This window comes from Engystomops pustulosus, chromosome 7 (genome assembly GCF_040894005.1).
Source record: "Engystomops pustulosus chromosome 7, aEngPut4.maternal, whole genome shotgun sequence".
In the NCBI taxonomy this organism is placed as follows: Eukaryota; Metazoa; Chordata; class Amphibia; order Anura; family Leptodactylidae; genus Engystomops; species Engystomops pustulosus.
In genome coordinates, this window is record NC_092417.1 from 153,117,400 (window position 1) to 153,145,384 (window position 27,985).

Here is a 27,985-nt window from a genome sequence, read left to right on the forward strand (position 1 = left end):
CAGAACTGAATATTACACTGAACAGCTAATGTAATGATAGGGACAAAAGCAGCAATAAAATTGAGTGAAATTTGGCTTCACTAGGGGATTAAGATTTCAGAACTTCCTTTCATGGGCAAACCCAATGCCACTAGAAGACAGACACAACATTTACTAAATGTGATCTAATACACAGATAATACTACCATACAATGCTTAGATATCAGGTATATATATACATTTTGGAAATAATGTCAACAGTGTTTGTATATAATTACATGATATGTTCTATTTAACATGATAAGATCATCACAATACCACATCATCTGTATTAATAGATCTCCCCATATGATAAAAAAAATCCCTCACTACATTACAGAAAGCACCGCCATAGTTGCCTTGTTTGCCCAAGACTATACATATTACATATCAAAACCACTGAAACAAAATAGGAAATTTATTAATAATGTTCATTTTGAGTTAATTTGAAAATGAAGAAAAAAGTACTATAAATTAAAATAAAATCACTTATTTCACTTTTAACCCCAAATAAAATGTAAAAAATGTTTAAGCCTTTATTAAGTTTTAACTAGCTCTATGTGTCCAGAAAAAAACACTGCAAAAAAATTTAAGGTAGCATGCAAAAAAAAAAAATTAGGGTCATTAAACCGATGCATACGAAACTTCGCTAAAAAGTCACTAGAGCCTTTTCAGGCCGCGTTACTAAGGGGTCAAAAGAAATCTAAAAGGCCAATTGCTATGAGATCATCTATAATTAGGCTTACCAATAGTAAATATAGCACAAATAGAGAAATATTTCCCTCCAGCGAAAACACTACACATATAAATGTATGGAGCAAACACATAAATGTGTCCCAGCAATGAATATCTCAAACACATAGATACAGATGGCTATGAAGCACATATAAATATTTACCATCAGTGAATAAACATCACACATAAATATAAAATAGATAATAAAAATGAATATACTACAAGCGTAAATATACAGTTTATCAGCAGTAAATAACCACATGTAAATGTAGACCCGCATTACATGTACTGCACCTGGGCTGCACTCAGGCACAGACATCTCTTACTGTTGCCGCTGTTTACTTCTAGGTCTGTGTTGGCCTGATCCTTCCCACTCTTCTTTCTTTAGTCTCCTTAAGGTTGGCAATCTTTCTCCATCAGGTAGAGAACATCATGGTAACTTCTCCCGGTCATGTCTTATCTCCGCAGAATTTGCCACCATGGTGACTTTACCCCATGCTTGCAAAATCACACACTAGAAACACACAACTGTATACAACATTCGCCAATGGAACACTGAACGCGGTTGCCAGAATTTTCTTAGGCGAACATGATTAACCCTTTCCATTCTTTAAGTCTTATAGAATGATACTAGAGATGAGCGAACATGCTCGTCCGAGCTTGATGCTCGGTCGAGCATTAGGGTACTCGAAACTGCTCGTTGCTCGGACGAATACTTTGCCCGCTCGAGAAAATGGCAGCTCCCGCCGTTTTGCTTTTTGGCGGCCAGAAACAGAGCCAATCACAAGCCAGGAGACTCTGCACTCCACCCAGCATGACGTGGTACCCTTACACGTCGATAGCAGTGGTTGGCTGGCCAGATCAGGTGACCCTGGGATAGACTAGCCGCTGCCCGCGCTGCTCGGATCATTCTGTGTCTGGATGCCGCTAGGGAGAGAGCTGCTGCTGGTCAGGGAAAGCGTTAGGCTGTTCTATTAGCTTACTGTTAGGCAGGAGTGATTCTCAAAGAACCCAACAGCCCTTCTTAGGGCTACAATAACGTTCTACTTTTTTTATTTTAATTTGCATCTTTTACCATTTTGTGAGGAATTAGCAGGGGGACTTGCTACCGTTGTGTTTAATTCAGTAGGGGTTGGATTTCTATTAGGCAATAACTCAGTGTCATCTCATCTGGCATAGTAGTGTGCTTCCTTTGATACTTGGCTAGAAAATAGCCATAGGAGAATACAAACAGCTTCTTGAAGCCTACAGTAGCGTTCTATATATTTGATTTCTGGTTGATCTGCTGGTGGCTTTAGTTTCTGCAGTGCATGTACTTGCCAATTCTGAGCAATTTGTAGTGAGACTTGCGACCGCTGTGTTCTGCGCTTAGTGGCGCACATATCCATAGCAAAGGCTGAAGTGGGAAAATTCAGTAGGGGTTGGATTTCTATTAGGCACTAACTCAGTGTCATCTCATCTGGCATAGTAGTGTGCTTCCTTTGATACTTGGCTAGAAAATAGCCATAGGAGAATACAAACAGCTTCTTGAAGCCTACAGTAGCGTTCTATATATTTGATTTCTGGTTGATCTGCTGGTGGCTTTAGTTTCTGCAGTGCATATACTTGCCAATTCTGAGCAATTTGTAGTGAGACTTGCGACCGCTGTGTTCTGCGCTTAGTGGCGCACATATCCATAGCAAAGGCTGAAGTGGGAAAATTCAGTAGGGGTTGGATTTCTATTAGGCACTAACTCAGTGTCATCTCATCTGGCATAGTAGAGGAGCAATGAAGTGAATGCAATGTAACGCAATAGCGGCATGACAAGGGGTTAAATTGGAGCTATCTATGGGGTTAGGTGAAGGTCAGAGATGGGAGGGGGAGATATTTACAGTAAGTCTGGAGCAGTCACGTACAGGGGAGGGTTTGGGAATATTTGTAAATATACTGACACGAGGTAGTGTCAGTCTGTCACTGGAATCTGGGGAGAAAAGAACAATTTTTCCCGCCCGCCCGCCCCTTTAACATAAGGGATGGTGATGGGGGGGCCCGAAGACTAATGTCGCAGCGGCGGATTTAGGAGGGGTTCTCGGGGGCAAAAAGGAGATGTTGAGACGGGGGAGCTGGCAACACGGGGGGTGTCCAGTCCCCCGAATAGTTGTTTAACAGAGATATGGTGAATTCCTGGGAGCAAGGATCTCAGGAGGTGGGGAAGTCTCCATTTTGGGTCCCTGGTCAGGCGCATAAACGGCTGGGGACAAGTGAGACTTCCTGGCAACGGTGAAAATTATAATGTTATGCAATGTTATTGATTTTATGATGATGTTTTGTTATAATAAATGCGGCCGCTGTGGCCTTGACACCCAACAACTGTGTACGCCCATTAATGAGTGAAAGGGGGGTTTGGGGTTGGGTTGTTCACAGCGGTAATTTTAAGTCCCAAAGTCATGTGCTTCCTTTGATACTTGGCTAGAAAATAGCCATAGGAGAATACAAATAGCTTCTTGAAGCCTACAGTAGCGTTCTATATATTTGATTTCTGGTTGATCTGCTGGTGGCTGTAGTTTCTGCAGTGCATGTACTTGCCAATTCTGAGCAATTTGTAGTGAGACTTGCGACCGCTGTGTTCTGCGCTTAGTGGCGCACATATCCATAGCAAAGGCTGAAGTGGCAAAATTCAGTAGGGGTTGGATTTCTATTAGGCAATAACTCAGTGTCATCTCATCTGGCATAGTAGTGTGCTTCCTTTGATACTTGGCTAGAAAATAGCCATAGCAATAGGATAGGATTGTTTGGTTCTAAAAACTCAAAAAAAAACAAAAAACACAAAAAAAAACAAAAAACACAAAAAAACACAAAAAAAAAAAAGTAAAAAAAAAAAAAAAGTTATAACTCTCATTTTAAAAATGTTTAACCCCAGGGCTAGGGGTAGAGGACGAGGGCGGGGACGTGGGCGTCCAACTACTGCAGGGGTCAGAGGCCTGGGCGGGGTGAGACACCACCTGCTGATGAGGGAGCAGGGGAACGCCGCAGAGCTACACTCCCTAGGTTCATGTCTGAAGTTACTGGGACTCGTGGTAGAGCACTGTTGAGGCCAGAACAGTGCGAACAGGTGATGTCGTGGATTGCTGACAATGCTTCGAGCAATTTGTCCACCACCAGTCAGTCTTCCACGCAGTCCACCCATGTCACCGAAATCCCCACTCCTCCAGCTCCTGCACCTCAGCCTCCTCCCCCCCAGTCTGCCCCCTCCCAGGAAAATTTGCCATTTGAACCGGCATACTCTGAGGAACTGTTTTCTGGACCCTTCCCACAGTCACAAACCACTTGTCCGGTTGCTGCTGAGCAATTTTCCGATGCCCAGGTTTTCCACCAGTCACAGTCTGTGGGTGATGATGACCTTCTTGACGTAGTGGAAGTGTGTAAAGAGGTGTCCGACGATGAGGAGACACGGTTGTCAGACAGTGGGGAAGTTGTTGTCAGGGCAGGAAGTCCGAGGGGGGAGCAGACTGAGGGATCGGAGGATGATGAGGTGACAGACCCAAGCTGGGTTGAGAGGCCGGGTGAACACAGTGCTTCTGAGACGGAGGAGAGTCCTCGACCTGAACAGGTTGGAAGAGGCAGTGGTGGGGCCAGACGGAGAGGCAGGGCCAGAGCTGGTGCATCAGCGCCACTGTCAACTAGTGAAGCTCCCGTGGTGAGGGCTCTTGCGGCGAGGGCTAGATCTTCAGAAGTGTGGAGGTTCTTTAAGGAAACACCGGATGACCGACGGACTGTGGTGTGCAACATTTGCCAAACCAGGCTCAGCAGGGGTTCCACCACTACTAGCTTAACTACCACCAGTATGCGCAGGCATATGAATGCTAAGCACCCCACTCAGTGGCAACAAGCCCGTTCACCTCCGGCCGTGCACACCACTGCTCCTTCCCCTGTGTCAGCTGCTAGTCAGCCCCCTGCCCAGGACCCTGCCACAAAAACCCCATCGTCGCCTCCACGATCCTCCACAGCATCCACCAGCGTTCAGCTCTCCATACCCCAGACGCTGGAGCGGAAACGCAAATATAGTGCAACCCACCCGCACGCCCAAGCCCTTAATGTGCACATCTCCAGATTGCTTAGCCTGGAGATGCTGCCCTATAGGCTAGTAGAGACCGAGGCCTTTCGCAACCTCATGGCGGCGGCCGCCCCTCGGTATTCGGTCCCCAGCCGCCACTACTTTTCCCGATGTGCCGTCCCAGCCCTGCACCAGCACGTGTCAGACAACATCATCCGTGCCCTGACCAACGCCGTTTCTGACAAGGTCCACCTGACCACGGACACGTGGACGAGTGCTGCCGGGCAGGGCCACTATATATCGCTGACGGCACATTGGGTTAACTTGGTGGAGGCTGGGACCGAGACTGACCCTGGGGCTGCTCATATACTGCCGACGCCGAGGATTGCGGGGCCTACCTCAGTCCAGGTGTTTCAGGCCTACTATGCCTCCTCCTCCTCCCACCCCTCCTCCACCTCCTCCTCCGAACTACCATCCGTGGGCACGGCGCCATCAGTCGGTAGCTCTAGGCACAGCAGCAGTGCCGTCGCTAAGCGACAGCAGGCGGTGCTCAAACTGCTGAGCCTAGGCGACAAAAGGCACACCGCCCAAGAGCTATTACAGGGCATCACGGCGCAGACTGATCTGTGGCTGGCACCGCTGAACCTCAAGCCGGGAATGGTTGTGTGTGACAACGGCCGTAACCTGGTGGCGGCTCTGCAACTCGGCAGACTGACACATGTGCCATGCCTGGCCCATGTGTTAAATCTGATAGTGCAGCGTTTCCTCAAGACATACCCCAATCTGTCTGATTTGCTCACGAAGGTGCGCCGCATCTGTGCGCATTTCAGGAAGTCCAGCCCAGATGCTGCCACTCTCAGGGCAGCGCAGCGCCGCCTCCAACTGCCCGCTCACCGACTGTTGTGCGACGTGCCCACGAGGTGGAATTCAACACTGACCATGTTATCCAGAGTTTACCAGCAGCGCAGAGCGATTGTAGACTGCCAGATGTCAACTTCCACCAGAACTGGTAGTCAGGTCAGTCAGCTTCCTCAAGTCTACAATGAGGAGTGGACGTGGATGTCTGATATCTGTCAGGTGCTGAGTAACTTTGAGGAGTCAACACAGATGGTCAGTGGCGATGCCGCCATCATCAGCCTCACCATCCCGCTGCTTGGCCTGTTGAAAAACTCTCTGGTCAGCATGAAGTCGGAAGCTTTGCGCTCGTCACAAGAGACGGGGGAAGAATATTCCCTTGTTGATAGCCAAAGCACCCTGAGGTCTGTTTCTCAGCGCATATCGGAGGAGGTGGAGGTGGAGGAGGATGAGGAGGAAGAGGAGGAGAATGTTGGCGAGACACAAGAGGGGACCATTGTTGAGTCCTTCACTGTTCAGCGTGTATGGGCAGAAGAAGAGGAGTTGGAGGAGTTGGAGGAGGAGGAAATGGACAGTCAGGCCAGTGAGGGGAGTGAATTCTTACGCGTTGGTACTCTGGCGCATATGGCAGATTTCATGCTAGGCTGCCTATCCCGTGACCCTCGCGTTCAAAGAATTTATTCCAGCACCGATTACTGGGTGTTCACTCTCCTGGACCCACGGTACAAGCAAAATCTTGCCACTCTCATCCCTGCAGAGGAAAGGAGTGTGAGAATGCATGAATACCAGCAGGCCCTGGTGCACAAGCTGAAACAGTATTTCCCTTCTGACAGCGCTAGCGGCAGAGTGCGTAGTTCTGCGGGACAAGTAGCGAGGGAGAGTAGGCGAGCAGGCAGCTTGTCCAGCACTGGCAAGGGTACGCTTTACAAGGCTTTTGCCAGCTTTATGTCACCCCAGCAAGACACTGTCACCTGTCCCCAGTCTCGGCAGAGTAGGGCTGATCTTTACAGAAAGATGGTGAGGGAGTACGTAGCTGACCATACCATCGTCCTAAATGATCACACAGCTCCCTACAACTACTGGGTTTCAAAGCTGGACATGTGGCACGAACTGGCGCTGTACGCCTTGGAGATTCTTGCCTGCCCTGCCGCTAGCGTCTTGTCCGAGCGGGTTTTCAGTGCAGCTGGTGGCATCATCACCGATAAGCGTACACGCCTGTCGACTGACAGCGCTGACAGGCTGACGCTTATTAAAATGAATAAAGGCTGGATTTCTCAGAATTTCCAATCTCCACCAGGTGAAGGAAGCTCAACCTGAATAATTGATCCACTCCTCCTCCTCCTCCTCATTTTCCTCCTTCTCCTCCTCTTTGTACAGTAAAGCAGAGGAAAATGGCTATTTTTTGACAGGGCCCACTGGCTCTTGCTATACTTCATGCATTTAATTTTTCTGGAGGGCCACCTACCCGGTCCTCTGTTTGAAACAATTTTTGTGAGTGCCACATACAGGCACTCAATCTATTCCATTTTTCTGGAGGGCCACCTACCCGGTCCTCTGGTTTGAACAATTTTTGGGACTGCCACATACAGGCACTCAATCTATTCCATTTTACTGGAGGGCCACCTACCTGCTCCTCTGGTTTGAACAATTTTTGGGACTGCCACATACAGGCACTCAATCTATTCCATTTTACTGGAGGGCCACCTACCTGCTCCTCTGGTTTGAACAATTTTTGGGACTGCCACATACAGGCACTCAATCTATTCCATTTTACTGGAGGGCCACCTACCTGCTCCTCTGGTTTGAACAATTTTTGGGACTGCCACATACAGGCACTCAATCTATTCCATTTTAGTGGAGGGCCACCTACCTGCTCCTCTGGTTTGAAGAATTTTTGGGACTGCCACATACAGGCACTCAATCTATTCCATTTTACTGGAGGGCCACCTACCTGCTCCTCTGGTTTGAAGAATTTTTGGGACTGCCACATACAGGCACTCAATCTATTCCATTTTACTGGAGGGCCACCTACCTGCTCCTCTGGTTTGAAAAATGTTTGGGACTGCCACATACAGGCACTATCCAAATTAAATTGTCTCCATAGCAGCCTCCACACGTTGTCTCCATTGCTACCTCCAAAAGTCGTCCATATAGCTGCCTCCATACATCGTCCCTTTATCAAACGAGGTGTGTCAGGCAGAAATTTGGGTTGTTTTCATGGATTCCACATCAAAGTTGTTAACTTTGTCGCCACCCTGCTGTGTTATCCACAAAATATACTGGCAAACTTTTACCATTTAGGGATATTATTTCAGCGCTTCTTGCGCATCTGTTTACATTCCCCTCACCCGGCATATCCTAAACTTATAAGAACGCTACTACACTTGATCTTATACAAAAGGTTCTTAGAAGTGCTGTTTGGGGAGTAGCCTAGAGACAGGGGCTTGGATTGGCGAAAGCTCGCCTGGCAGCGGAACGCCAGCTCCATGCGCATCATGCGCTTCTTGCGCATCTGTTTACATTCCCCTAACCCGCCATATCCCAAACTTATAAGAACGCTACTACACTTAACTTGGTGCAGGCTGGGACCGAGTCTGACCCTGGGGCTGGTCATATACTGCCGACGCAGAGAATTGCGGGGCCTACCTCGGTCCAGGTCTCAAAGGCCTACTATACCTCCTCCCACCCCTCCTCCACCTCCTCCTCCTCCGAATTACCATCCGTGGGCATGGCGCCATCAGTCGGTAGCTCTAGGCACAGCAGCAGTGCCGTCGCTAAGCGACAGCAGGCGGTGCTGAAACTGCTGAGCCTAGGCGATAAAAGGCACACCGCCCAAGAGCTATTACAGGGCATTCCACATCAAAGTTGTTAACTTTGTCGCCACCCTGCTGTGTAATCCACAAAATATACTTGCAAACTTTTACCATTTAGGGATATTATTTCAGCGCTTCTTGCGCATCTGTTTACATTCCCCTCACCCGCCATATCCTAAACTTATAAGAACGCTACTACACTTGATCTTATACAAAAGTGCTGTTTGGGGAGTAGCCTAGAGACAGGGGCTTGGATTTGCGAAAGCTCGCCTGGCAGCGGAGCGCCAGCTCCATGCGCATCATGCGCTTCTTGCGCATCTGTTTACATTCCCCTCACCCGGCATATCCTAAACTTATAAGAACGCTACTACACTTGATCTTATACAAAAGTGCTGTTTGGGGAGTAGCCTAGAGACAGGGGCTTGGATTGGCGAAAGCTCGTCTGGCAGCGGAGCGCCAGCTCCATGCCAAGATCCAACTAACATAGTTTTAACTGCAGCACCTTTAATCTACTACTAGTTCACTGCCTCCATACATGGTCCCCTTATCAAACGAGCTGTGTCAGGCAGAATTTTGGGTTGTTTTCATGGCTTCCATGTTAACTTTGTCGCCACCCTGCTGTGTAATCCACAAAATATACTGGCAAACTTTTATCATGTACCGATATTATTTGAGCACTTCTTGCTCACCTCCTTTGGTTCCTCTCTGCCACCCATTGGTTTGAAGCCTGAGTCCATTTAGGGTATGTCGCCATGACACTCTCTAGCCTGCTGCCGCTGCCTCTGCATGCCGTCCCCTATAGTGTCAGGGTCAATTATTGCATGTTTTAGATACTATCTAGCTTCATTCTGTCACTCTGTCATGGCCATGCTGTTGCCCATAATTTTGGCATAATGGTGCGATTAGGCAGCCTCAGAGGCATCCATGCATGCTGCCCCTGCTGTTTCCTGTCCATTTCCGTGGTGTTTCCATCCTTTTCTGAGGTTCCCAGGTGTTTGGCCAAGCTTCCCTGTGCAGAGCCTTGGTCCCCTTGAAAAATGCTCGAGTCTCCCATTGACTTCAATGGGGTTCGTTATTCGAGACGAGCACTCGAGCATCGGGAAAAGTTCGTCTCGAATAACGAGTACCCGAGCATTTTAGTGTTCGCTCATCTCTAAATGATACGATACTGTACCACTAAGGATTCTAGGAAAATGCTAATAAGTTTTTTGACTCTCTATAGAGAGACAACTTCTAAATAGCGGCGCTTGAGGCAAAGTTTCACTCTTCCACCCAGGAAAACGTATGGTCTAGTCTGATCTAGTGTACCCCCATGTAGTATAAAATACATACAACCTATGTCATGTAGTATTAAATGCAGACAGCATGCCACCATGTAGTATAAAATACATACAGCGTGCCCCCATGTAGTATAAAATGCATGCAGAGCGTCGCCATGTTGTGTAAAATGCATACAGTGTGCCGCCATGTAGTATAAAATGCATACACTGAGCCGCCATGTAGTATAAAATAGATACAGTGTGCCGCCATGTAGTATAAAATAGATACAGTGTGCCGCCATGTAGTATAAAATGCATACAGCGTGACGCCACGTAGTATAAATAGAAACAGCGTACCGCCACGTAGTATAAAATGCATACAGCGTACCGCCAAGTAGTATAAAATGCATACAACGTACCGCCCTGTAGTATAAAATACATACAGCGTACGACCCCGTAGTATAAAATGCATACAGCGTGCCACCATGTAGTATAAAATGTATGCAGCTTGCCGCCATGTAGTATAAAATGCATACAGCTTGCGCCATGTAGTATAAAATGCATACAGCTTGCCGCCATGTAGTGTAAAATGCATACAGCATACCACCATGTAGTATAAAATGCATCCAGCGTACCGCCATGTAGTATAAAGCTAAAATTTTCAATTACACATATACGAACAATATATACAGCAGATACACACACTGCACATACATACAGCAAATAGACACACATATATATACACATACCATATACAGAATATACATATATACATACAGACACATACATATATTTACATCTATACATCCATACACACATACATACACCTTACCTTACTTTTTTTCTTCTTTTATGCTCCTGGCAGGTTCGGCCTTGTCCTCCTGCGGGGAGTGAGGGAACTGGAGCAGACAGGTGAGGCGGGCAGGGTGCATGTGCCGGCTGGCGGGAGGATGTGCCGGTCGGACAGAGGGCGGGTAGATGTGCCGGCAAGCTGGTAGGGGGACTTGCCGGTCGGACAGAGGACGGGAGTAATTGCCGGCCAGCGGGAGCATGATGCCGCCCCCTTGGCCAGCAGGAGGCGCACCACCTGAGGTGAGATTCTCAACCCGCCTCATGCCTGGCCGCCCGGTCCAACTGATTCACACCGAGCAGCGTATTTAACATGCAAATTGTGTCACACGCCCTATGGAAAGGTGCACCACAAAAAAGTTGGTGCACTCTGTCGGGCCAGTGCAGGGAAGCAACAGATTCATGATTTCTGGCGCACGTTCTTAATGAATTGGTCGCACTGAGCATTAAAGACAGAAAGAGCACTTTTAGTGAAGTTTCTGACCTCCTAACTAAATGTGCCCCATTGTGTCTATCCCTGATGAGATAATACTACCTGGTTGTTATACTTCTTGGTCAGGTATATGGAAGATTTAATGGTGTACTGCTGTGTAAGGCAGTTTAATATTGGATTACATTCTGTCCTGGTTCAGATCTTTTCTCTTGCAATGATTAAATTTAATATCTAGTAGACCTTGACCACCGCTACTGTCTGTGCATTTAAATAGATTTTAGGTTTAAACCTTGGTTTATGTATTAGATTTTATTTAAAGGATTGTAAACCAAGCACACTGACATAGTGGTGTGTGCACCCTCTGGCAAGATCCGCTCTTCTTTTAGCTTCTTATGATTTGTGTTTTTTTTTTTTTTTTTAAAGCCTTTACAAATTATGCAAATTAGCCCTGGGGGCTGGGGGCTACAGGCTCCATAGATGTTAATATGGACTGGAGCCCCTCAGGCTCATTTACATAATTGTTAAAGCTTTAATGTCCTTTAATGGTAACAAATAATGTCCTCTTTTTTATTTAGTCCCTGTGAAGTTGAGTAGAGAAACATTTTGGATCTTTACATAAAAACTTAAATAAAAAACAGGGCGTTATTTGTTCCTATTAAATATGGAGTTGCAGTGAATAATTCATGTCTGTTATCCTGACAAGTATTATATATGTTCATCATAACATTTTTTAAAGCACTTTAAGCAATTTACAAAAGAAAATAACCAGCACCCAGGTTACCCGGGCAAGTGCCGGGGCACCAGAGCTCCCAGAGGGGCCCACGGCACACACTGGAAAGATTGTGTCGCCGATGTAATTGAGAGCCGGCGTGCTGGCGCAGATGACGGGGGCGGCACCGCAAGGGGACCCTCAGAGGATTCAATTGCTTCTGCAATTGACAGGCAGAGTGTCTCTGCTCACTGTTGCAGTTAAAAGGGGCTGTATATTAATTTATGGGGCAACTGTATATTAACCCCTTAAGGACCCAGTGTTTTTCTATTCATTGGCTTCCCACCTTCTAAAATCTGTAACGTTTATATTTTCCCGTGTACAGAGCTGTGTGAGGGCTTTTTTCTGCATAACAAATTTTACTTCTCAGTGACGTTATTTATTATTCTATGCCGTGTACTGGGAAGCTGGAAAAAAATCCAAATGTGGTGTAACGGGATTAGCTCTGGGATCGCTGTCTCCTGGGATAGACGAGCACTTTTTGGCACAATGCAGTCACAGTCCACTCCAGACAAGTTGGGTGCAACTGGCCTCAACCAGTTTTATTAACTTCAAGCCGGAAAAATGGCAAAACAAAAACAATACAGAAATAAAATCCTAGGCCATCTGGCCACTAACTATACAATACAGTAGTTTCCTCACTACCAAGAAACTGTACCTACTGTACAGCTTCCCAACCACAGCATACAGCAATTGGCAACTCACATAAGGTTTTCCCAGGAGCAGAGAGAGCGCCTCCTCTTGTGTATCTTCTGACTTTTTAAAGCAACATCTCAGAGCTGCTGGTGATTAGCCCCAATCACCTCAAACACCTGGAGTGGCTGAGCAGGGTAGGGACCAAGCCCTACACTCCAAACTGCAGCACCCAGGTCTTCCAGACCAAGTTTTGGCTCCCTAGATAGTGTAGGACAGAAACCTAGGGGAAACATACACACCATACAACAATTTTCCCCTGGTCCTGTCACATATCCTCCCCCTCTGTTTCGACCTCGGGGCCGGAACACTCTGTGCCAATGAGCAGTAGACCCTTGAGAGGGCATCTGCATTACCCATCTGCCGTCCAGGTCTGTGTTCCACTACAAAACTAAAGTTCTGTAGAGACATAAACTTTGCTACCATTTTGAGGACTGCGACTTTTTGATCACTTTATATAAACATTTTAATGTGATATAAAATGGTGTAAAGGTGGCGTTTTGGCTAATTGGGTGCTATCTTCCATTATGGGCTTCACCGTCAGGAATAACCGTTTTTATATTTTGATCATAAAGAACTTAAAGAACTCAGTTCTGTTATTGCTGTACTGCTGTCTAAAATCTTCAGGGATTCCGTAATGCCTGATGTGGTACCAAGTGACTGGCACAAGGCAAATGTGGTGCCAATATATAAAAAGGGCTCTATAACTTTGCCAGGCAATTACAGGCCTGTAAGCTTAACTTCCATTGTGGGGAAAATACTGGAAGGGTTAGTAAAAGACCATATACTGGAGTATGTGACATCAAATAGTATAACAAGTGACAACCAGGGGTTACTAAGAATAGAAGTTGTCAGACTAACCTGATCTGCTTCTATGAAGAGGTGAGCAGATGCCTGGATGGAGGGGCTGCTGTGGATATTGTGTTCTTGGACTTTGCCAAGGCATTTGACAATGTCCCTCATAGACGCCTGATGGGTAAAATAAGGTCTATTGGTTTGGCAGAAATCATTTGCAATTGGATTGAGAACTGGCTGAAGGATCGTATCCAGAGAGTTGTGGTCAATGATTCCTACTCGGAATGGTCACCAGTTATGAGTGGTGTACCCCAGGGTTCTGTGCTTGGCCCATTACTATTTAATATATTTATTAATGATATAGAGGTAGGAATTAATAGCACTGTGTCTATTTTTGCAGATGACACCCAAGATGTGTAGTGTAATACAGTCTATGGAGGATGTGCATAGGCTGCAGGTGACTTGGACAAACTGAATGTTTGGTCGTCCACTTGGCAAATTAGGTTTAATGTGGATAAATGTAAGGTTATGCACCTGGGGACTAATAATCCAAAGGCAAGATATGTCCTTGGGGGAGTAAATCTAGGAGAGTCCCTTGTTGAGAAGAAGCCTGCGGGTACTAGTAGATCATACATTAAATAACAGCATGCAATGTCAATCAGCTGCCTCAAAAACCAGTAGGATCTTGTCATGTAATATTACCTTTGTACAAAGCATTGGTTCGGCCTCACCTGGAATATGCTGTCCAGTTCTGGGCACTGGTCCATAAAAAGTATGCCCTGGAGCTGGAGAGGGTTCAACGTAGAGCCACAAAAATGATACGGGGTATGGAGGGTCTTAGTTATGAGGAAAGATTAAAACAACTAGATTTATTTAGTCTGGAAAAGAGACGACTACGAGGGGACATGATTAATTTATTTAAATATATGAATGGTCCATACAAAAAATATATATCATTATATTGTTACATAGTTACAAGATAAATACGATACAGCACAATACGGTTGACATAACCACATTACATTGCATACAGGAGAAAGATTCCATACGAAATACAGTAGTGTGTATTATATGTTGTACGACACCAGACATACAAATAATTCTATGTCTGGAGGAAGGAGTTGGAGAATGTAGAAATACAGTGGAACCTTGGATGGCGAGTAACTTGGTCTGCAAGTGTTTTACCAGACAAGTTTGCAGATTAAAAAATTGGAACTTGGTTTACAAGCTCACCCCATCCTCTACTATACTGTTCCTCCCTCGCTACTTATATAACACAATATTAAAAGGTAGAAGAAATAAGGGGCTAGATGTTGTGTGGAATCATCTAGGTTTCAATGATTTCCTATGGAAAAACTGGCTTTGATATACAATTAATTTGGATCACAATCATGAATTCTGTCACTATGGGATCAAACGTCTAGGATTCAATGATTTCCTATGGGAAAGCTTGCTTTGATATACGAGCATGTTCCCAGAACGATTTATGCTTGTAAGCCAAGGTTACACTGTATCCTGACCACAACTTTCACTAATAACCTATGCATTTATTCATAAAATAAAAAACAAGGACTTTAAAGTTCTCTTCTTCTGGTTATGGCTTCGCTGAACCGGTCACTGTTATCAGATTGTAATAAAAGGGATTAATTCCAATGTCCCAGGGCTTGATTGACTGAACCCCATAATCCTCCTGCCATCTCCTTTACATACGCTGCCTAAAGGGTACAGAAACATAAATTCATTTTTTTCTTCTGATAAATTTTGTCAAAAGAAAATACTTTAGTGATCATTAATGTAAATAATAATTACATACTCAGGTATAAGCCGACCCAAGTATAAGCCGAGGCCCCTAATTTTACCACCAAAAACTGGAAAACCTATTGACTCAAGTAAAAGCTGAGGGTGGGAAATACATTGGTCATATCCTCCCAATATATAGCTAGCCATTGCCCTGTAGTATATAGCCAGCCATCCCCCTTGAGTATATAGCCAGCCAGCCCTCTGTAGTATATAGTCAGCCATCCCGCTTTAGTATATAGCCAGCCTCTTTTATTATATAGCCAGTCAGCCTGCCCCTTTAGTTTATAGCCAGCCCCCTGTTGTATATAGCCAGCCCCCTGTTGTATATAGCCAGCCAGCCCCGTGTAGTATATAGCCAGCCCCCTTTTGTATATAGCCAGCCCCCTTTCGTATAAAGCCAACCAACCCCCTTTAGTATATAGCCAGCCCTCTTTAGTATATAGCTTGCCTCCTTTAGTATACAGCCAGCCCAGCCCCCTTTAGTATATAGCAAGCTAGTCCCCTTTAGTATATAGCCAGCCCCGTGTAGTATAATGCCTCCCAGCCCCCGTGTAGTATATAGCCGGCCAGGCCCATTTAGTATATAGCTGGCCCAGCCCCCTTTAGTATATAACCAGCCCCCTTTATTATATATCCAGCCAGCTCTCTTTAGTATATAACCAGCCCCATGTAGTATAATGCCTGCCAGCCCATGTATATTATATAGCCAGCCCCATGTAGTAAATATCCAGCCCCTGTGTAGTAAATAGCTAGCCAGTCCCCAGTGTGCCCAGCACAAAAAAGAAAAAAAGTGACGGGTCCCTGCACACGGCCCCTCCAGCGCACACTATGATATCAGCAGTTGTTGACGTCATAGCCACGCGCCGGCTGCGCACAGACCTACCGCTGCCGACGGAAGAGAGGAAGACCTGTGGTGGGCGCTGGAAAGGCGAGTTTTGTGCTGAAAAATTCGGCTTATAATCAAGTATATACGGTACATGTCGATTTTGTGTAATAATAATTTTTTTTTATGGGCTACGATAAGGTTAGCAGGTAAAACTGACCATTGTTAGCGTAGACACAATGAAATTCCTGCACACTGCTGTGGTACCCCAAAACATCTGTGTAGGCCCAATGCGGTTTGTGCACATGATGCAGTCAGTGTAAGTGCAGTTATAGTAAGGTGCACAGAACATTATATTTTATATTTTATATTAACTAAAAAGTAATACATTACCTGGTCACTAAAGCCTTTTCCGTATCTTAGTCCAGTCACAAAATGTTCACAGTTGCTTTCCATGAGGTTGTATGTCTTTTTTTTCCCCACTTCTTTTCGTGCTGCCTTCACAATTTGTAGGGGTGGGAAAGGTCTACTTCTCCAGTCATACTTGTTATTCACTCTATAGTAACATTCAGTAGCAGGAACATTAGGAATAAAGGCAGCAGCAGCCTCGAAAGTTTCTTCCTTCACCACAGATAAGTATCCAAGTAACCAGTCCACAGGGTTGTACAATGCATTTAGAGCTGAGGAAGAAGCAGAAAGAAGATGGACTTAAAGGGAACCTACCACCACGATTCTACCTATAAAGGTAGATCGGGTGGTAGGTGGATGTAAGGGACGTGAGGAGAGCTCTTTTTAGAGCTAATCCTCACGTCCCCGCTAACTTTTAATAAACTTTATTCCCCTAACATGTAAATTTAGTTATGCGGCTACTGGGGCGTGGAGTAGCCGGGCACGAGGCTACACAGCGCGGCTACTCCACGCCCCAGTAGCCACGTTACTCCTCCTACCCTGTGTGTTCGGCGCGCAGCTCCTCGTAGCTGCGCGCCCTCGCCCGACATGCTGGCGTTCTGCGCATGCGCAGAACGCAGCTGAGCAGCCACAGCTCCGAGGCCGGAGCTACTGCGCATGCGCAGAACTCCGGCTTGTCGGATGCCGCGCGCTGAACACACAGGGTAGGAGGAGTAACGTGGCTACTGGGGCGTGGAGTAGCCGCACTGTGTAGCCTCGTGCCCGGCTACTCCACGCCCCAGTAGCCGCATAACTAAATTTACATGTTAGGGGAATAAAGTTTATTAAAAGTTAGCGGGGACGTGAGGATTAGCTCTAAAAAGAGCTCTCCTCACGTCCCTTACATCCACCTACCACCCGATCTACCTTTATAGGTAGAATCGTGGTGGTAGGTGCCCTTTAAAGGACTGGTTTGTTTGACTTTTTTAGTTGCTCTGTACTACAATGGTGGATCTTCATTAGGCCTTTTTGGGCAGTCGCCCAGGGCACCACACTCTTGGGGGAGGGGGCATAGCCATCCAAACTGCTCAGCAAGATAAAGAATCTGCCTGCTGCTGTTTTAGAGCATCGACAGTCAGATAGATCTTTACAGAAGGCATCGGAGGAGATTTGCACAAGCAGCTTGGAGGACCTAATCTTCTCCACGTCCTGCTGTCGGAGTATGCTGGAGGGGGAGGGGGCGCTCACTGTACTGGCACAGCAAGGAGCAGGAAGCTGGGGCCACTGTAATGTATTGTGGTACCCTTCCCCCCTCCTTCTCTAAATTTGAGCAGCATCTACTTATCAGCTGAATTTGCTCTTTATCTCATTTTGTAAATGATGTGTGTATGTACATATGTATATCATAGGCTACATTCACACTACTGTATGGAGGACGTATATACGGCCGATATACGTCCTCCATAGACAGCAATGGGTGCACGGCGCCCTACGGGAGCGGTACGGTGCCGCACACGTGCGGTACCGTATCGCTCCGTACCCGGGAAAAAGATAGGACATGTTCTATCTTTTACCGTAATACGGCACCGTGCGCCATGTATCTCTATGGAGAGGGGCGGGGGTGAGCTGCGCTCACCTCCTCCTCCTCTCCCCGTGCACTGCCGTTGCCCGCTACGGTACGGGCGGGCAACGGCAGTGTGAATGTAGCCATAGTGTGTATATATACTGTACATATAAAAAGCAAAAATGAGGCGGCACATACCAATCCATTTGGTTAAAAAATAGCCATAAGTTCATTCCATGCGCAACGTTACAAACCGTTATTTAAAGCAGGTGTATGTGTCACATGACTAAAACAAACAAACAAACAAACAAAAAAAAAATATATATATATATATGTATATATATATATATATATATATATATATATATATATATATTAAAAATTCATAATATAAAGTGTCAGTGCACGGTAAATAACAATAATAACTCATCTACACCATGAATTAAGTGTAAAGTGCATGTATGCGTCACAAGGATAATCATTATGCATATGTACACTAGTTTTTATTCATATATAACGCATCCATGTGGATACCTGATGTCCAGTCTGTGTATGCGGTTAGACATGCCGACCCGCGGCTCCCGATGTGAAATGCGCCTGATAGGAAGTGTCATTGCGCACCACACTGCCATCAATGTGGTACCGAGTAGCCATATTGGTTATAGGCAGCCGTGCAATAGAACTGTATTGCAATCGTGCTAGTAACCCCTACAACATATACATATAACGAATAGTTGTCACATGTAGTTATAGGGTAAATATCCCACATCGCTAACCCCTAAATAGACCACATCCAACAGGTCCAGTCAAGCTACATGTCGGTAATCCACAAAATGCAGAAAACCACACTCCGCCACGGCTTTACAGACCACACTGACAATATTATATTCTACATTTAAACCATAGAGTTTCATATTCCTCAATTTATGAATCTAATGTAATTTTTTTTTCCTTAAGATTTTCTCTCTATTACCACCCGTCTTAGTGGTGGGGACATGGTCAGTTAGAGTAAACTTCAAATGTCCTTCCGTTTGACACAATTCTGTAAAATGTCTTAACACTGGTAAGTCTTCCCCTTCTTTCGGATGGTGTATTTGCGTTGGTTAAACCTCGGCTTGAAGTCTAATGTGGTTTCCCAAACATAACCCAAATTAGATAGACATTTTAGGAAATAGAGACAATGGGCAGTATTACAGTATTATGTAGTGTATGTATCTTCTCTATGTACTAAAGTCTTATCTCATATCTTATCCAGCTCAAGCTCCTTGCTGTGCCTGTGCTGTGAGCGCCCCCTCCAGCATACTCCGACAGCAAGAAGTGGAGAAAATTAGATCCTCCAAGCTGCTTGTGCAAATCTCCTCCTCCGATGCCTTCTGTGAAGATGAACAATTCACACAAGTCCTACATGGGAAACTACCCGTTTTTTTTCTTATTTCCCCAAAGTCTATTCTGTGTCTACACTCACCGGCCACTTTATTAGGTACACCTGTCCAACTGCTCGTTAACACTTAATTTCTAATCAGCCAATCACATGGCGGCATTTAGGCATGTAGACATGGTCAAGACAATCTCCTGCAGTTCAAACCGAGCATCAGTATGGGGAAGAAAGGTGATTTGTGTGCCTTTGAACGTGGCATGGTTGTTGGTGCCAGAAGGGCTGGTCTGAGTATTTCAGAAACTGCTGATCTACTGGGATTTTCACGCACAACCATCTCTAGGGTTTACAGAGAATGGTCCGAAAAAGAAAAAACATCCAGTGAGCGGCAGTTCTGTGGGCAGAAATGCCTTGTTGATGCCAGAGGACAGAGGAGAATGGGCAGATTGGTTCGAGCCGATAGAAAGGCAACAGTGACTCAAATCACCACCCGTTACAACCAAGGTAGGCAGAAGAGCATCTTTGAACGCACAGTACGTCGAACTTTGAGGCAGATGGGCTACAGCAGCAGAAGACCACACCGGGTGCCACTCCTTTCAGCTAAGAACAGGAAACTGAGGCTACAATTTGCACAAGCTCATCGAAATTGGACAGTAGAAGATTGGAAAAACGTTGCCTGATCTGATGAGTCTCGATTTCTGCTGCGACTGGTAGGGTCAGAATTTGGTGTCAACAACATGAAAGCATGGATCCATCCTGCCTTGTATCAACGGTTCAGGCTGGTGGTGGTGGTGTCATGGTGTGGGGAATATTTTCTTGGTACTCTTTGGGCCCCTTGGTACCAATTGAGCATCATTGCAACGCCACAGCCTACCTGAGTATTGTTGCTGACCATGTCCATCCCTTTATGACCACAATGTACCCAACATCTGATGGCTACTTTCAGCAGGATAATGCGCCATGTCATAAAGCTGGAATCATCTCAGACTGGTTTCTTGAGCATGACAATGAGTTCACTGTACTCAAATGGCCTCCACAGTCACCAGATCTCAATCCAATAGAGCATCTTTGGGATGTGGTGGAACGGGAGATTCGCATCATGGATGTGCAGCCGACAAATCTGCGGCAACTGTGTGATGCCATCATGTCAATATGGACCAAAATCTCTGAGGAATGCTTCCAGCACCTTGTTGAATCTATGCCACGAAGAATTGAGGCAGTTCTGAAGGCAAAAGGGGGTCCAACCCGTTACTAGCATGGTGTACCTAATAAAGTGGCCGGTGACTGTATATCCTTGTGGCACCCATGTCAGCTTTTATCAACCTATCCTTCAAACTCCTAACCTTCTATATATAAGAAGAGAGGGGTTAGAAAACTCAGCAATCTCAACATTGTCTTTATTCAAAACTGCCCCATATATCCTCATAATTGCTGATATCTCAGAACTCAGATCACTATATGTGGAGACACAGGGAATCCCATTTACAATATCTCTCTTTTTACCAGGTTGTAAAAGTTCCATTCGGAACAAAATCTTGTTCTTATCAATAACATGTTGAGAATAGCCGCAGGCTTTAAATTTTTGCTTCATGAGATCCAAGTTCCTCTCCAAGAATTGTTGGAGATATGCTTAATTCTCAGGAACTGACTAAGCGTAAGGCATTCTTTCATGGATCTGGGTTGGCCGATTTGGAAATGTAACAAGTTATTTCAGGAGACATCCAAAAACTGTAATTCTTTGTCCACCGTCCACCGTCGCCAATTTAATGTTGTCATCTATAGCGTTTAGGTATCCATAAAATTGCACTGATTGTGCATTTGAGCCCGTCCAAAGGAGGAACACATCATCTATGTGTCTCCACCACTGAAGCGCATGGCCATAGATGTGGTCCTTCTCCAGCACTATCATCACTATCTTAGCATATGTGTGGGCCATATTTGCCCCCATAGCCACAACACATGAAAAAGTCATTACCGAATAAAAAATTGTTGTTATACAAAAACAAATGCAACAATTACTGAATTAATGTCTGCTCGTATTTCATTAAAAAGGAACCTTCTCAATTTTTAAGAAATAGCCTAATCCCTTCCATTTAGTCAGTTCCTGAGAGTTAAGCGTAATACTTCAATCGGAACATGGATCTCATGGAATAAACGTGATAAGAACAAGATTTTGGTGGCAGGTAAAAACTGAATGGAACTTTTACAACCTGGTAAAAAGGAGAGATATTTGTCTAACTTTGCACAAAAAAAAAGGACTTTGGAGCTTGCACATGTATTTCTAAAGTGTCTGCGCTATAATTGTGTCGTGGCTGCTCTTTGTCCGACAGTTCAGACAAAGGGGCATGCTATAGCTTGGTTGGGCGTTTGCTCCAGATTTATGTTTGGCGTGCGCCACAATTCTTTGGTCCACGAAAAAGAAAAAGGTGCAATAGTGTGCACACTTTCCATAGCAGCACCAGTTGCGCCAGATAATTAAACAGCATGCCACAATGAACGAGGCAAACTGCACAAAGGCAGACAGCACCACTTTTTCATCTCTGGGCCAATGTTGACATTGCTGAGTTTTCTAACCCACCTCTTCTTTCATATAGAAGGTCAAGGAGTTTGAAGGATAGGTTGGTAAAATCTAATGTGGGTGCCACCAGGATACAGACACAGAGTTGACTTTGAGAAAGGAAGAAAAAAACGGGCAGTTTCCCATGTAGGAATGGCATGAATTGTTTACACATGATAAAGGATGAGACTTTTGCCTAGAGAAGATACATTAAAGGAAACCTACCATTTCAAATGGTAGGTGTAAGCTGTAAACACCGAGCACCAGCTCAGGGTGAGCTGGTGCCGGTGCTTAGTTTCGTTAGTGTATCGCGGTTTTAACACTTTTTAAACTTTATAGCAGAAACTGCTTCGGCGCTGCGTGCCTACATAGGAAATGCCGCAGGCGCGCAGCGCCGAAGCAGCTTTTGCTATAAAGTTTAAAAAGTGTTAAAACCGCGATACAAGACCTTTTACAGAACTGGGTCACATGGAAGGACAATTGAAGTTTATTCTGATTGATCTTGTCCTCCCTCTAACACGGGTGGTAATAGAGAGAAAATATTAATGAAAATAAGAATTACAGTGGATTAATAAATTGAGGACTTTGAAACCAGGTTTTTAAAACGTAGAATATAATATTGTCAGCATGACCTTGTAGGCCTCTGTTTAGCTTCATACTCATCTTATGTACGGACAATGGAGTTTTATAAATATGAAATAATAATTTCATCTCTTCTCTTTTTATAGACCATCACATATACACTTCACTTCATTTGGATGAACATCATGTGGACTAATATCATTGGTCTGCGATGCATTATACTTTTGTCTGTCTGGGTATTTGGGTATATAACTGTACACCTAATATTAGCCGTATATGATATCATTTTTATATTGCATTGAAATGTATTTCCTCTCTTTTTAACGTGGTGTTTTCTGCAATTTTTAATGCTATTCCCCTGCATAATGGACATGTGAACCTTCCCAATAGATAAGAGTTATTGCAGAACACACTGGGGGTCATTTACTAAGGGCCCGAATCACGTTTTTTCCTCGGGTTTCCCGAAAATTACCAATTTGCGTCTAATTGCCCCGGGTTTTTGGCGCACGCAATCGGATTGTGGCGCATCGGCGCTGGCATGCACGCGATGGAAATCGGGGGGGCATGGCCGTCGGAAAACCCAATGGATTTGGAAAAAACGCAGAATTCTTTAAAAAAATGTGTTGCTTGACACGCGCTTACCTGCACTCAACAACGGATGGTGAACTCCAGTGAACCCCGACGGACTTCAGCGCAGCAGCGACACCTGGTGGACATTGGGCGCACTACCTTAGTGAATCGCTGGAAGACCGGAATCCTCCACGGAGAACCCGCCGCTGGATCACGAATGGACCGGGTAAGTAAATCTGCCCCACTGTGTGATGGCCTTTCCATATATATAGCTTTGCATATCCCCTGTGTATGAACTGCGGAATGTGGTTTTCTGCATTTAGCTTGACTGGACCTGTTGGCAGATCCATAAAGCCAGATAACAAAAGGGGTTGGCTTACTCCTCAGACTCATTAGTATCATTTTAAAAGTTGATATTAGAGGGAAGGAGGCCATGGATAACAAATATAAGGATATTACCACAGTCATGGTGCCTGGATCTAGGAGTAACTGCATCTGGTTTATTATGATGGATTTTCATGGTAGATTTCCATTAACACACTATCCATTCACTTTTACAACCTTCACACCGATTTTATTTTTCACTTCAATCTACAATTTTTATAGGTTAGAGTCCTATTTTATACTTATGCAATCATATTATATATCTTTGTTCCTTGCTCCAGTTTTTGTAACTATTCACTTATAAACTACTTACGCATCAAATGAACGATTTTTCCCCCTCCAACGTATATTGCCCAGTGCTGGTAACCGGGGCGGCTATATTCAATCAAGTCGCCTTCTCTTGGGAAAGGGCCCTTCAAAAAAATGACATTGTACAGGATATTATTAAGAATTTCAAATATTTATTACAACAATAAAACAAATATGACATAACCTTAGAGTAAAGCTGTTTGTGCACGGGAATAGTGTGGACATTGTGCTGCCGGAGGAACCATTTAGGCAGTTTTTTACAATGGGAAATAATGTGTTCTCAGTTGATACCTATACAAGGTGTTCTTAGAGGTCACGGCAAGGTCACTCTGTACCTCATTTTGTGGACTCTCACCTACCCCTCATACTGTGCTCCCCCTTGTCACCCCCTTATATTGTGGGCCCCCTCAACCTTCTATTATTGACGGTCATCTCTCCTGTCCCACTTTTTATAGAGAATCCCCTCTCATTGTGGCTTCCTTTTGTCACCCCTCTTATTGTGGCCTACTCTTATCTTTCACCTCTTATGGTGGTTCCTCTTACCCCCCCCCCCCCACCCCATTTGTGGCATCTCTGATCTCCCCCTCATATTGCGGCCCCTTCTCCTCCTTGCAGTGTAAAAATAATAAACACTAAATACGTACCTTGCCACGTTCCCCACTAGTTCTCCTGTCCTCTTTTTTTCCTCTGCTGTTGTGTACAACAAGCCAGCTGGCGATGACATCATCATATAGCGCCTACTGGCATTGATGTTGTGGGTTGCTAAATGCTCTCTGCTACATCGATGATTTAAACTATCTGTTTCCAGAGAACACAGATAGAAATGGATGGAGTCACTGGGGGCAGAATCATTTGACATAGGGGAAGAGTCAGTGGTGACGAGGGGCGAGTCAGCAGGTGTCAAGGCCACTGGTGCATTCACCGGTACACTGGTGGCCCTTCCGACCCTAAAGGCATTATAACCTAAGGGTGATGCCACACGTCAAGTTTGGAACGCATTTTTGGCCCGTTTTTAAGCAGTCCAGTAAAAAATGCATGCATTTGGTATCTCCATGATACTACTCACCAAATAAAGGGGATATTAGGAACACAGTGAAATTAAGAACTGTACTTTGTCCCGCAAGACATTAAGCCCTTAGACCTAGTAATGGCTTTTCAGAATGGTGGGAAGTAAGAAAAAAAAAACGCAAAAATAAAAATTTGCTGCATCCTTTAAATTTTAAAGAGGCTTTCTCATCATATGATCATGTATAGATTCTGAGCTATCTGAAGGATAGGCCATCAATATCTCATCAGTGTATGTTTAATACAACAATCTTCCTGCCTTTGGGCATCAGGACCTGTACACTGGACAGAGCCAGGAACAGAGACCACACAGTGTAGATAAATCCCACTCACCACTAATGGCATGGCTCCAGCTCTATGTGTATTCCTGACACTTCTTTGCCTATGGAATATTTAAATAAGGATAAATTCATGTAGCAAAATAATTTATTATTCTAACAAACACAAAGTTTTCTTGTCAGGTCAACCATCTTAAACAGTAAAATATGAAAGGACGTAAAATGTAAATGTATCTATAGGAAGGTTACAGCTGATGGCGACTGTCAGTGTTCTCTATACATTTGCTATGGGTTCTGGGGCCCGGGTGCTAGCGCGTGCCAGATTTGCCAAAGGTGGGGCTTTTGCCAACAATACCATGCTGTAACATAAGTCCTAGGCCATTTCTACCACCTGGTATCCACCAAGCGTCCAGCTGCCCAGTTGGAGCAAGTTGGGGGCGTCAACATCCACCTCCACCTACTCCAAATTATACTAAAATCAATCATTACTTTTATGCCGGGTGCATAACATTATCGAGAGCGCCGTTCTTGTGCCCTTCTGTGACCCAGCAGTGGGATGAAGTCATCCTGCAGCAGCAACAGCTGGTGAATGGGGACCAGGACTCATGGGAAGGTGGGAAAGGAACTGGGGCAGGAGGGAGGACTAGAACTGGGGGCAGGAGGGAGAAGAATAGAACAGGGGCAGGAAGGGAAAATAGAATTGGGGGCAGGAGGGAGGTGGAATAGAACTGGGGGCAGGAGGGAGAGGAGGCTAGAACTGGGGGCAGAAGGGAGGGGGACTAGAACTGGGACAGGAGGGGGTACTAGAACTAGGAGCAGGAGGGAGGGGGACTAGAACTGGGGCAGGAGGTTGGACTAGAACTGTGGTAGGAGGGGGGACTAGAACTGGGGGCAGGAGGGAGGGGGGATAGAACTGGGGACAAGAGTGGGGAACTAGAACAGGGGGCAACTAGAACTGGGGGCAGGAGGGGGGAACTAGAACTGGGGGCAGGAGGGGGACTAGAACTAGGGGCCAGGAGGGGGGGACTAGGGGCAGCAGTGGGGAACTAGAACTAGGGGTAGGAGGTGGGGCTAGAACTGGGGGCAGGAGGGAGGAGGAAACTAGAGCAGTGTTGTAAGGGGGGCGAGAGGTTGGACTTGCTGCCACGAGATAACACTAGGTTGCTCTATAGGCGCGACTTAGCTTGCGGTGGCAACCAAGGCAGAGTACAGAATTGTGAGACAGAATCGTGGTCGGTGGACAGGCTGGAGCACAGGACAGGTGGCATAAGATCAGAGTCAGGAGCAAGGCAAAAGGTCAAGGCAGGAAGCAGAGAAGCGAAGTCAAGAAGGTCACAAGGGGAATTCACAATATCAGAGTATAGCATCAGGAACAAGCTTTCTTTAGGACACAAGATCTTACAGTCTATGAGGATGAAGGAGGTGACACAAGAGCTTACAGTCCATGAGGATGAATGGGGAACACAAGAGCTTACAGTCTATGAGGATGAGGGGGTGACACAAGAGCTTACAGTCTATAAGGATGAGGGGGTGACACAAGAGCTTACAGTCTATGAGTATGAGGGGGTGACACAAGAGCTTACAGTCTATGAGGATGAGGGGTTGACACAAGAGCTTACAGTCTATGAGGATGGAGGGGGTGACACGAGAGCCTACAGTCTATGAGGATGAGGGGATGACACAAGATCTTACAGTCTATGAGGATGAGGGGGCGACACAAGAGCTTACAGTCTATGAGGATGGCGGTGGTGACACAAGAGCTTACAGTCTATGAGGATGGAGGGGGCGACACAAGATCTTACAGTCTATGAGGATGGAGGGGGCGATACAAGAGCTTACAGTCAATGAGGATGAGGGGGTGACACAAGAGCTTACAGTCTATGAGGATGAGGGGGTGACACAAGAGCTTACAGTCTATGAGGATGAGGGGTGACACAAGAGCTTACAGTCTATGAGGATGAGGGGGCGACACAAGAGCTTACAGTCTATGAGGATGGCGGTGGTGACACAAGAGCTTAAAGTCTATGAGGATGGAGGGGGCGACACAAGATCTTACAGTCTATGAGGATGAAGGAGGTGACACAAGAGCTTACAGTCCATGAGGATGAATGGGGAACACAAGAGCTTACAGTCTATGAGGATGAGGGGGTGACACAAGAGCTTACAGTCTATAAGGATGAGGGGGTGACACAAGAGCTTACAGTCTATGAGGATGAGGTGGTGACACAAGAGCTTACAGTCTATGAGGATGAGGGGGTGACACAAGAGCTTACAGTCTATGAGGATGAGGGGTTGACACAAGAGCTTACAGTCTATGAGGATGAGGGGGTGACACAAGAGCTTACAGTCTATGAGGATGAGGGGATGACACAAGAGCTTACAGTCTATGAGACAAAAAAATGAATCCCCCTGACTATAATGAGGTACTCTCAGGTTTCTTTTATCATCTACAGAATTTTCACTGGAATAGTGTATCCTGCAGCGCTATTGTCTCCAGCCATTGTCTGCCTTAACCATGTGCTCCAGATTTCTACTTAACATCTAGTACATTTCAAGTGAGAAACAAGAAGTAGAAAAGGATGAATAACTGAAAAAAAAGAAGCTGCACAGAAAAATAATTACAATACAATATTATAATGAACAATTACCCTGTAATCCTATAAAATAGATACAAGACTTACACCACAGCAGATCCGTCCAGACGCTGTCTGACAGTCTCCTTTATATGCTGACTCTTTCACTTTCACTTTCATTCTTTGTTTCAACCTAGGGATGTAGCCCTGGGAAATATAACTGCAGTAATCCATTAATCTATAAACATTTTCCAGCATGACTTACAAGAAGTTTAATGTCATGATGCAGGATTAGAACCAAACCAGTACTGGCGGTCCCCTACTTAAGGACACCCGACTTACAGACGACTCATAGTTACAGACGGACCACTCTGCCCACTGTGACCTCTGGTGAAGCTCCCTGGAGGCTTTACTATAGTCCCAGACTGCAATGTCCAGCTGTAAGGTGTCTGTAATGAAGCTTTAT

General features: G+C 45.4%; 1 protein-coding gene across 1 annotated transcript; it reads right to left on the minus strand.

The window, feature by feature from the left end:
- Window positions 1-14,471: 14,471 nt before the first annotated feature.
- On the minus strand, window positions 14,472-27,764 carry LOC140068998 (phospholipase A and acyltransferase 2-like). Its single transcript, XM_072114344.1, has 5 exons — window positions 27,628-27,764; window positions 25,002-25,050; window positions 23,608-23,707; window positions 16,269-16,555; window positions 14,472-14,967 (listed from the first exon to the last, which is right to left on the minus strand). Exons 2-5 carry the CDS (start codon window positions 25,011-25,013, stop codon window positions 14,896-14,898), a joined length of 471 nt encoding a protein of 156 aa, XP_071970445.1. The 5' UTR covers window positions 25,014-25,050; window positions 27,628-27,764; the 3' UTR covers window positions 14,472-14,895.
- Between the last annotated feature and the right edge of the window lie 221 nt (window positions 27,765-27,985).